This window comes from Brachyhypopomus gauderio, chromosome 1 (assembly GCF_052324685.1).
Source record: "Brachyhypopomus gauderio isolate BG-103 chromosome 1, BGAUD_0.2, whole genome shotgun sequence".
Classification (NCBI taxonomy): Eukaryota; Metazoa; Chordata; class Actinopteri; order Gymnotiformes; family Hypopomidae; genus Brachyhypopomus; species Brachyhypopomus gauderio.
The window spans coordinates 12949169-12960995 of record NC_135211.1 but is presented as its reverse complement, the minus strand read 5'-3'; the positions used below and the strand labels follow the sequence as shown (position 1 = coordinate 12960995).

General features: G+C 38.5%; 2 protein-coding genes across 3 annotated transcripts; one reads left to right on the top strand and one right to left on the bottom strand.

Annotated features, from left to right (window-relative positions):
- Window positions 1-974: 974 nt before the first annotated feature.
- Window positions 975-5583, bottom strand: cd44a (CD44 molecule (IN blood group) a). The gene is made up of 8 exons (XM_076997552.1): window positions 5376-5583; window positions 4251-4407; window positions 3935-4074; window positions 3736-3825; window positions 2634-3230; window positions 2280-2345; window positions 2091-2169; window positions 975-1910 (listed from the first exon to the last, which is right to left on the bottom strand). Exons 1-8 carry the CDS (start codon window positions 5566-5568, stop codon window positions 1712-1714), a joined length of 1521 nt encoding a protein of 506 aa, XP_076853667.1. The 5' UTR covers window positions 5569-5583; the 3' UTR covers window positions 975-1711.
- Window positions 5584-7100: 1517 nt separating this feature from the next.
- On the top strand, window positions 7101-11341 carry apip (APAF1 interacting protein). Of its 2 annotated transcripts, none has more exons than XM_076997549.1 (7): window positions 7101-7444; window positions 7657-7757; window positions 7838-7890; window positions 7979-8092; window positions 8168-8303; window positions 10138-10305; window positions 11054-11341. In XM_076997549.1, exons 1-7 carry the CDS (start codon window positions 7382-7384, stop codon window positions 11151-11153), a joined length of 735 nt encoding a protein of 244 aa, XP_076853664.1. In that variant the 5' UTR covers window positions 7101-7381; the 3' UTR covers window positions 11154-11341. The 2 variants fall into 2 exon arrangements, with proteins under 2 accessions (XP_076853664.1, XP_076853663.1); XM_076997548.1 differs by having other exon boundaries at window positions 7104-7444; window positions 7838-7886; window positions 7975-8092.
- The last annotated feature ends 486 nt before the right edge of the window (window positions 11342-11827 follow it).

Below are 11827 nucleotides of genomic sequence, written 5' to 3'. Positions count from 1 at the left end.
ACAAATCCTATCGAAAAATACATAGCACCATACACAGCGTTGGAGCCCTTTAAAACACAGTTTGAACGGAGTCTTACGTTACGCGGTTTGGGCTGTATTAAATGCACAAAAAAATTATTTAAAAAAAATAAAAATACATTTCAAGCCCTATAATAAGATGCAGTGGGATAACAATATAGCAAGCCCTATAAAAAACCCAGCATTTAAGACTCTGTATTCAATAATTACCATAGCAAAGAATTACTATATTACACGGTTTTACTTTTTATAATAAAGTGCCTCTTTGCACTTGTATATATGTCACTCAATAGATTTACTAAGGTTTTATGTGAGAACATTAGTTATTTTTTCTGTGACTGTTTTTTTTTTTTGTTGTTGTTGTTGTTGCTTTTTACTATTTTGGCATTCTAGTAGTCATCCTAATGTCTGTGATTTTAAAACATAAGTAAAACATATATTCAGACCTATTCACAAAATGTTTGTGTCATTTTATTGGAAATGTTTTGTGCTTTTACTGCATGTAGTATAGTTCTCTTCTATATGCATACAGTTATTTCAGAGGAATTTATCAACATTTGCAATATTTTAGTAGAAAATGATCAGGAAGAAAAGGAAAAATCTTGATCAGGAAGAAAAATGAAATATATATTCTTTTGAGCCATGTTGGTGTTGAATATATATTGTGAAATATTTTTGTTGAAGACTATAACATTAGGAAAAAATGTTAATATTTTATATACACATAAATGAATGCACAATACATAACTGTGTCGGTTATAGACATATTTTTCTATGGATGCCTAAGACAAAGTGATAAATTTTAAATAAAGGCAACATGTCTATATTTCCTTTCACTTTTATTTTTATATAAGATTAAACATGCATCTGGATCATGTGTGTGTGTGTGTGTGTATGTGTGTGTAACAAAGAATGTTACAGAAGAATGTGATGTGAAAAACAAACTTATTATCTCGTTATAAATTAATACATATTTTTATTACCAATTATTTTCAAGTCCCAAGACAAAAAGGTTTATAAAACAGCTGTATTATTTTATAATAAAACAGTGTATAAGGGCTCCCAAATGATGTAAGGTAGCTAAGAGATTTGTATCCTATTAACTGTGTCCTATCCATATTCAAATCTTGAAAAAGCTTGAAAAATCTAGGAGTCCAGTAGAATACAACTGGTCTTGCTGTCTTGGCAGGAAAGTTCTGTTCTCTCGGTTTACAGCTCTGTGCCAATGAACATTATGGAGATTATTAAACACCTGAAAGACTTGATCTGAAATGCATCCTGCCTCACACAGTACATAGTACTTACAGAAAGGGTATTTACAAATGCTTTGTGTAATTTTCTAACATTTTAACTGTTACCTAAGTTGAAATTTGAAGATCAAGCAAACCAACCAAACACAAAATCAACAGCTAAAGTGCAAGTTCATGCCTGTGATTAAATCAAATAAAAGCTGTAGCCGATAAACATAAACGTTTTTCAGTGACGGTTTCACCATTATTCGTTTTGTCTATGAAGTGATCAGAAAAGTTCACTGTCAGGAGAGTGCATTAAGGCCTGGACACTGTACAGTGCACCAGAAGAAAGGTCAGCTCAATCACTTTGGTTTGTAGCAATCCTGTGCATGGTGGCCAATGCTCAGAATCTATAAATCCATTGTTCTATGATGGACACTTCATTTTCAGTCTTTTTCGTGTTACATCAGATATTCCTTTTCTTGAGGCTCTTCTAGAGAAATGATAGCGAAGTCTCCATCATTCTGCACCTTTTCTGTGCTCATGAGTGTCACCATCTCCTGTTCTTTCTCCTCAAATGGGAGTGTTACTGCTTGTCCGTACTCCTCTGGGTTCCCTCTGGGTGTAATGTCCAGACTCCCCCTCTTATGCCTATACCACCTAAACAAAATAAATAAAATTATTATAGGCTACTTACTTATATATCATCCAAAAAGAAACTTCAGAAAATGACAATGTTCCTGTATTTTTGTCTCTGTCTTTTATGTAAACTCTAAGGTATTTTTTAATCATTTGCAGAAAACAGAAGTGTCTAATTATTTTATATAGTAAAATAAGTACTTGTCTTTAGTGGCAATTCCAACGAGTATACAGAGAATGGCTCCAAGAGTCAGGCAGAACGCAAAGATAATCAGCCACCCTAGAAAAGGAGAAGCAGATGACAGAGTTAAATACCAGTATTTACAATGTTTATAAAGATTGAGTGAAATAGTTCAGAGTGACGCCTGAGGTGTTGTTACATAATCTTACCAGGTGTGCCCGTTTCTGCAAGCAAAAATGTAGTGGTACTTGGAAAGTTCCGGACACGGGAGGGTTCTGCAGAGAGAGTACATGATCAATGATCAAACTTTAGTTCCAAATTTTTCCAGACAGAAATCTAGTGCACTGGACTTGTTTTGCATGATACATATGCCTATATTATTATCATAATTATCACGACAATATTATATATATATATATATATATATATATATATATATATATATATATATATATATATATATAATATTGTGTGTTTGAATGGATTCTAATGCGGTATAAGTTGATTTCTAAATGATATAAGTATATTTTGCATTATGAACTGGTGACTCTATGATGGAATACCTCGAGTTGGTTCTGGCACTGGAATTTCATCTCCTAATTTCCGATTTGAGATGTGCACCTCTACTAGCTCCACCCCAGACCCAGGCTCCTCTTCAGTGGTCACTGTCAGGGAGGTAGAGGGGCTGAAGCTTGTCTCAGTGGGGATTTCAAAATGCCTACTGAGTTTTTCATGGGCTGTTTCTGGGATCATGCCTGAACTTTCCATGTTCAGATGCTCTGCCTTGTAAATTTCTTTGGTTCTGAGTTCTGCTTGAGTGACTATTTCATGAACCCATACATCAGGGAAGGTAGAGGGGCTTTTACTGGTGTCCTCTTCCATGTTCATGTCCTCTGTCTTGTCAGTGGTTCCTGTGGTTGTGACTTCTGTTAGAGTGTTTATCTCACTAACCACAAAGTCAGTGAAGGTAGTCGGCACAAGGTTTCCAGTGGTAGGTTCTGTCCAATCATGAGAGTGTGGGGTCATAGTCGTAGTGGCTGTTTGGTAATTATCTTGTGATTTTTCATTTTTGACAGGCAATGTTGTCCCTTTAACGTCGACAATAAAACCATCAGCCATCACTTCCTCCAAAACATCTTCATCTTGATCAGGCTTTGCAGCTGCATGAAAAGAATATTGCATGACGGTTATGGTTAGGTAAGGTTTAGATGTCACATTGGACTTATTGACAAAATCATCAGATTTCACACTGAGGCAGACTATTAAGATTTTCTTGCTTCACAACTCTCATCCTATTACATTAATCACCACTTGTTTTGCGAATGAAAAAGTAATTCTAAAGAAGTATGATAGAATCAAATAATTCCTGTTCAAACTTGCACTGGTGTGTAGGGTGTGCTAAGTACTGAACTTCAAAAAAGAATATTGTAAATAAGCAAGCATAGCAGGTCTGGTTGTGTTTTTGAAATAAGCGTTACATCTGGGTGTGTAATGTTATAGTACAGAGGACATAGCATTGCACATATGAGATAGGACTGCACATAGGACATAGGACTGCACATAGGGCATAGGACTGTACATATGACAGCTTTTCACATTGACATGAACCTGTACCTTGTCCAAGACAAAATACAGCCTGTGTACTTGCATAAAGGGTTCACTTACTCATGGTAAGGCTTTCCTGTGTGGGCCAGCTGCTAAAATCTGCATGTGGATCTGAAGTACTTGTACCATCACAGTCTAATTCTGAAACTCCTGTACAAGCAGAAGGCAAAACAGGTTAACACTATAGTAGTTGTTTTGCATTTGTAATCTCTTACTCTTTTATTCTTGGGTGTGTTCTTTTAAATTATTCCTTACCCACCTGGTGGGATGAAACAGTAGACATCATAGAGAGAATCAGGGGACTGAGCACTGGGAACCATTTCAGCATTACTCATAGAGCAATTTGGGTCAGTGGTGTGGGGAAGGAAAGAAACCCTTTGGCCATCAATCCAACCATATCTAAAGAAAGTTAAAGCATTATTGCTGTTGAATTTGAAGACCAATTGTTGTCACAATCCCCTCCCCCAAAGATGGAATCCAGCATGGGATGTCCAATAAACAAAAGGTGACTGTTTAACAAAAAACGTATTTCACACCAGCATTGCATTGACCAGTACAAATAGGCTGAGTCTAACCTGCATGTTTGCAGGCCTTGCTCATAGGCTTTTCTGAGCTGCTCCTCTGTAGCTAAATGGTAGTGTGAACTCTGGCAGAGCTGCTGGGCTTTCTGGAAGGTCAGAGAGTAGCGGCTGTCTCCTTCGCGATGGACGACCCCAGCGTAGCTGCATCTGCCTGTGTGCCCAAGAATGTGGAGAGACAAAAAATATTATGGGTCATTTCTCACCATTAGAGCTGTATATCTGATATATTTCATGATGATTTATTGTTACTTGCATAAAATTTAGTAATGGTGAAATTGCAAAGTATGCACCTAAATTGATGGTTTAGTTTGCTGAGTTTGCGAATATTAAATGCCGATCCGCATTTCTCGTGTCGCGCAGCAATGTTGTGAAGGTGCAAGCCACTTTAGCACTGATATGTAATGCAAGGGCAGTTTCTGCTGCTTAAGCCCCTCCCCTTCCTGTGTTTCACAAACACCTGCATTATCCGTATTCTCTAGAGAATCTACAATTCACACAAAGGCTACTGTGTGCACAAGGGGAATGCAGTTTGGGTTTGATGCATAAAGACTATATTAGATACATTGGAATTGAGCTGAAACACGAGCTGGGTGTTACGAGGCTGAATACATTTAAGTGCTGTGCTGAAAACTGCAAGTCATGACTTCAGAGTCAGGGTGTATGAGATTACACAAATTCCATTTGACTTAAGGTTGATAATAATGGGCTTTAAGGCTAAACACAATAACCTCCGCTGCTACTTGGTAGTCTCATGACACTTTCCACTAGCAGATCCTTTTGTGTCCTTTGTATGTTTTGTGCAAGTGTGAATAAGAAATTAATACATCACTCCAAATAGAAACATCTTGTACTTTTGAGACTGTACACTTATATTACAGGTCAGTCTTTCGTGTGTAAAGTACAGTCCACATGTGTTTTTGACAGCCTCACTTATCCAGTGCCACCACCGAGCTTCCGTTTCACACATGATCAACTATGGTTGACATTACTATGGTTGACATTACTACTATCCCAGTGTCACATGGGATTTCTCTTTTCCACAACGCTGAATATGTAATCTACACAAACTCACAAAGTACAGACGTACACAGAAGTGAAATAATGAAGAGCATCACTCACCGTGACCCTGGGCCGTGTGTAGCACCGTTAAGCCTGACACAACCAGCATAAACAGAAAAGTCTGCATAATTCGTGCTGTGATGCGTAGCCAAGCAGGTGAGCCGGAGTCAATGTGTGTCGCAACTGTGATAATGCTGCTCTCGATCTGCGCTGCAGCTGTGATTTTCGGCGTGAGAGAACAGGAAGGGTGCATCGCCTTTTATAAACTTGAGTCATCACCTTGATGACACACTCAAGAGGTGAGATGGGTGGTGCTACCACAAACACACCTTTCCCATTGTGTCACTTTCCTCCTCTCTCAGCGGGTTTAGCACAGTCATTAACATACTTCAGAGATGGAGCCAGATGGTTTACTTGCATCATGCAGATCAACTTCTTCTCCTAAGACGTCAGAACTCTTCTTTAAGAAATATTATACTGCCTAAACCAAATCTTATAAACACATGCTTAATTAAGTGATAGAGATTTAGTGGAAGGTTAATGCGGCCTACTTACTATCATTGATCTTTAGCTCTCATTCTGAGATCACATGTTATCAACCACATCCTTCTTGTATTTAATGTCCATACATGAAATTGCATGTGGATGCATGTATGGCCTGATACTGAGTCAATGATTATTACACTTTATTAATGTAATGACCATTTACGCTCCTCTGCACCTTCGTGAAGGTTTGAGACATTTCAGCTGAAAGCCTGTGTAGCATAAAGGCCTTTCTCATATTTCAGAAACTTCATTATCTGCATTTTCAAGTATTTATATAAACAGCTACTATGTTAGCTTATAGATTTTTATCAAAAGGCTGATAACCAATCAGAAAAATGCCTGTGGGTGAAAGACATGTTAGTACAGAGCTAAGGCAGGCGTACATTCAGGAAAATCTGATGCATGTGGTTCAGTTATTTTCAACACAGAAACATCAAGCCTACTAATATTTATTATGCATGTTGGTGGGAAATTTTATATTAAACCAATAACTAGTTAGCTACCAATGATCAAAGAGATAATTACACACAAAGAAGACAAAAGTTTGGGGTCAAAATCAAGTTTATACATGTTAATCTGCAGGAGGTATAGATCTTTGAAATAATGTCCATGTAGAAGGCAGCCTAAGGCACGGTGAGTCACCACAGTGACAGAGCTGAAACACTGAGTCAGGTGAGTTGAACTATTCCTCGCCCACATTTGTGTCAATACACGTTAGACGTTTAACCTACTTCCTGTATGATTTTTTTTTTGTAAATCAGTTGATTGGGGAAATGAAGAGGATAGCCTTTAGGCTAGTAACCGAAGTAAAGGGTGGATCTTGTCCTTTAGTCTGTGGGATTGCAAAACGAGTGTGGGTGAAAGACCGAGATTGACCATCCCTTAGAATAGCGTTGCATTCGAACGTTTGAACGTTGCATTTCAATTCAGACAGATATTTCTCAGGAACTACGAATAGGCCTACCAGTTTTATACATAAAAGAAAAAAAAACAGTAACATACAGTACAACTGCTTCTGAGTTGCTCTCGGGGGTTTAAGGGAATGTCAAATGCTTAACAAAAATAACAGAAAGACACCCAAACAAGTGCATTCGCCCCATCAGCCTACACCTAACGCACCACCCTTGACTCCAACCGTAGACCTACAACGGTGCAGCGGTTTGCGCGGAGGTATAATAGCACCATCTAACGTCTGATTACTGAGAAAACAAATTAAATGCCGTCTGTCCCTAAAGCGCATATGATCATAACCTATATGGATTACCTGACGCTATAACCTCTTACTCATATAATATTGTATAGTATCCTAATCGTATTATGCTATTTCTTTTCATTTTTACACAATTAATTTACCAATTGTTTTCATTCCGGCAGTGATACTAAGGCCAAAAGGGTCTTTCTCGCATCGAGGCGCACAATAAACTCGCAATGAAAGAAAACGTTGAAAGTTTTGCAACGGCTCAAGACTAGACAACATTGACCGTTTCTTTTCCATTTGACACCCAGTAAATAATTAAAACATGTCTTCTGTCACAAACAACACAAACGACGGTGACCGCGACACTCCCGCCGCCTCAGCATGGGTGAGTAACGGGTCCGCTCGACCCAGGAGCCACTAGCCACGTAGCTAGTCCGCTACTAACTACACGCCTGGCTAGTAAATACAGTATCACCAGTGAACATATATATATATATATTTTCCACTCGCACACAAATAAACGATTATTTGAGTTAAAATAAAGTTGGGTTGATATAAATATTTTAAATATATATTTTAATAAGCGTGTAATTTCAGGATAAGGAACATCCGCGCGTGCTCATTCCAGAGCTGTGCAGACTCTTCTACCAGTTAGGATGGGTGACCGGAACAGGAGGCGGAATAAGCATAAGACATGGGTAAATAAAGCAACTAATGCTTTTGTTTATTTATTTACTCTTCTAAGGTATGTAATAGTAAATAGTCTGTTTTGTAACAGTGACCATATTTATATCGCGCCATCTGGAGTTCAAAAGGAAAGATTACAGGCAAGTGATGAAAGAAAAACCAGTATTTCAGTAACTTAATTAGGGAATAACTTCATTAGGTGACTGTTAAAAGGCAGTTTCCCTGCAGCCAGAAGACATGTTTGTCTGTGATGTGGAGGAGAAGGATATCAGCAGCCCACCCCCATGGAAACAGCTGAAGAAGAGCCAATGCACACCCCTGTTCATGAACGCCTACTCTATGAGGGGTGAGAGTTCACACATGCATCTGGGTTTGTATTGCTAACCATGCTTGAAACCTTTGTAACCATGGCTTTGTGCAGGAGCCCAAGCAGTTATTCATACGCACTCAAAGGCGGCTGTCATGGCAACTTTGCTGTTCCCTGGCAAGGAATTCTGCATCACCCACCAAGAGATGATCAAGGGAATTCGCAGAGGAAACTCAGGCTCAAACTACAGGTTGGGTTACTCTCCAATGTAGAAACTGTTCTTTCAAGTGTTCTTAAACAACTTATTTTTACTCTCAACTGAATAAAATAAATAATAATACACATAATAATGCATATTTATGGTCCAACAATTCATTATTTTAAAGCACCTGAGTACATTTCTGAATGTCTTACAGAATATGTACTAAATCATTGTTTAACCCTCCTGTTATTTAATTACTAACTCCATTACTAATTATTCTATCAATATTTAGTCGTGTTCCTTACTTCTAACAGGTAATGGTTCAATTAGGATAATTCACTTGTTTTTCTTAAAAAAATCAAACATGTTCAAAATTGTTTCACTAATTTATTAGTTTTGAAAAACCAACATATACACAATAGTTTTACACAACATTGAAACGTAACATTTAAATTTTGTTGTACATTCATGCACTGTGGACCAGAAAATAACAAAATCACAATACAACAAACAAGCAATTGCAATATGAATGTGTGTGTGTGTGTGTGTGTGTGTGTGTGTGTGTGTGTGTGTGTGTGTGTGTGTGTGTGTGTGTGTGTGTGTGTGTGTACATCTACACAGTACATGAGTGACATGTCATCACACTGTGCTTTGTGCACATGAATTGTGCACATTTCACACAGGTGATGCTTGTCTAGACATGGTCAGATGGCCTTCCTCTCTCTTCCTCTTCCTTTTCCCCTCAGCAGCAACCTAGAAACAAGAGGACCATGGCTACTGTATTTTTTTGCTGATACCAAGACACACAACATACTCTCATACACTTATACACACACCCACACACATACACCCACACATATACGCACACACACACACACACACACACACTGACAGACTGACTGACTGACCTCACGTACTGGTTCTCTCCTGGATCTCCCTCACCATGGCTACAGTAACTGGGGTCCTTGGCACACAACTCACTGCCATCCCAGTGGGCCCTGGCACTGTCTTTATTATGATTTCTACAGACAGTTTCGCCTGACGCATATTTGGTGATGGAGACTGCTGTATTTCACCATGTTTGACATGATTGTCTTGCTTGGAGGAATAAGAATAGCAATTTCCTCATCTGGTTCAAAATCAGAATCATTAGAATCAATATTTAGCTGCTCAAGATGTGTCTTCAGACACGCCCTCCTCTTTTTCAATGTCATGATCAATAATGACTTCCAGAGCCTCCTGGACTGGCGTCCTTTTGCTTCGGCAAAATGTTGGTAGGACTCCCATGCAGAGAATGTCTTATGTTTTGCCCCTCCCTGTTGAGTGTCCACAGAATGTGGGTTGAGAATGTGCTCCCACAAGAACATAAATAGTTCCTGTCATAACATCTGCACGTGTGCGTGTACGTGTACGTGTGTGACACCCTTTCACCTCCAGTTTGACTGCTGGGTCAAATTGACCCGGACAGTATAAAAACACTTCAAACTCTGTTGGAACTTTTATCATTTCCTATGAGTAACATGTAACTTAGTTGTCAAGCTGTCTCCTATTTTTGTAGCCTGAATATCTTCTAGTCTGAAGATCTTATGTCCCAAATGTCTACATGCCTCAAATGTTTGTCATTCAATTAAAATTTACTTTATAATGTTTCTTTATGGAATTTAGGTATTATATATTCATTGTTACTTGGATGACATTTATTTCATGTATTGCATTATCTTTAGTTTAAGTTACTTTCGAAATGGTCAGAAACTTTTAATTGTCTTTAATCCACCCATCCATCCATGTCATTATCTGTACCGCATAATCCTGCTAGCGGTACAGTATCCCAGAGATACTGCTAGTTTCTGAATGCTGTGTATGTGCGTGTGCATGTTTTAAGGTATGATGAAACGCTGGTGGTGCCCATCATTGAGAACACCCCTGAGGAAAAGGACCTGAAAGAGCGTATGGCTAGAGCCATGGAAGAGTACCCAGATTCGTGCGCTGTCCTCGTCAGACGACATGGTGTCTACGTGTGGGGAGAGACCTGGGAGAAAGCCAAGACCATGTGAGACACTTGTGTGGTGATCTGTATTTTTTCTGTATTCATATTTTTTGGTAAGTGCCTGAGGGTGCATGACTGTACTATCCAAAGGACTCTAGACTATGATGGACAAGAGAAGCAGTGCAGAAATAACCACTGGCTATGATGAAGCTCAATGGTCCAGCTTATCTTTACTGTTATGTGGAGAAGGTTCACAGATGTTCAAGACTTATAGAGACCATCATGACCACATTCTCTAATAATGTTCTTTTGCATAATCAGGCATTAAATTATTTGACACTATGTTTACATATATTATTATGAGAGTATGTAAATTACAGTTAAGACAACATCATTAATTTATTATTTCAATGCCAATTCAGTGTAAGGGGAGTATGAAAGCTTAGTCCCCAACCACCTGATTGGAAATAAGAAAATAAGTAAATCACCAATGGTAGTTCAGAAAGGTTTTGAGCAAGGACAGAATAGAATTCTTTGTTTTGGATTGGGTGTGGGGGGTGTTATAGCCAAAACCAGAAATGCATATGAAATATGAGCAATAAGGGTGAATCTTTTGTAACGCCTTCCTGTTGTTACAGTGTCATGTGTTGCTCCTGGATCTGAGAATATTCAGTGGCAAAACATACACGACACCGACAAGAGCAGTCTGTTTCCATAGCGATGTATGTGAATATATTACCGAACAGTTTGCGAAGTCAGTGCATTATTTGATTGACTCACTCGTTGTACAATCATTTCGGCCCTTTTCCAGGTGCGAGTGCTATGACTACCTGTTTGACGTTGCTGTTCAGATGAAGCAGTGTGGCTTGGATCCGTCGGCACTACCCACTGAAGCCAAAGGCATCGTCTGACGTTCGAACCCTCACTGACGTCATCAGTCTTTTTGCAGAGGCGGACAATGAGCCACAAATTTCTACTGCCAGCCAGCAGGAATTGCTGTGCTTCAGTCAGATGGCAGCTGTTGTGATTTGTCTAGATACATTACAGATACGACCATAAGAATATAAATATTGTTTCAGAATTAAACATTAAAACAGTGCCTTGTTCATGGTGTGTTCATATCAGCCTCTTGTATTGCTGTGAAAAAAAAAAAGAAAAAACAGAAATGTGCCAAAAGTGTGGTTCACAAAACTAAGTACATTGTAAACCTTTGATATTTTTTGTTTGGTTTCCCATAATAGTAGCTCAAGTAAAATAATAGCATGTTTCATCAACTGGTTGGCCCTTACATCGTGTCACAAATGTTGTTTGAAAATTCATTTAATATAATTAAATGTTGGCAAGTGTTTTTCCAAGCATGCAATTTCATATCTGCTTCTCAGAAAACCTTTAACCCACTGGAGCCTTTCATTCTCGGGGGCTGGGCTCCTGAAGTAAGCACATTTTTAGTTATTATGAACTAAAATATTATTGTTAATGCTGACTCATGTCTGCACTTGTATTATTTTAGGCAATTATTAATGCTGACTCATGTCTGCAAGTATATTGAATGTTACTGAAGTGTGTTTTCCTACAAGGGAAGGAC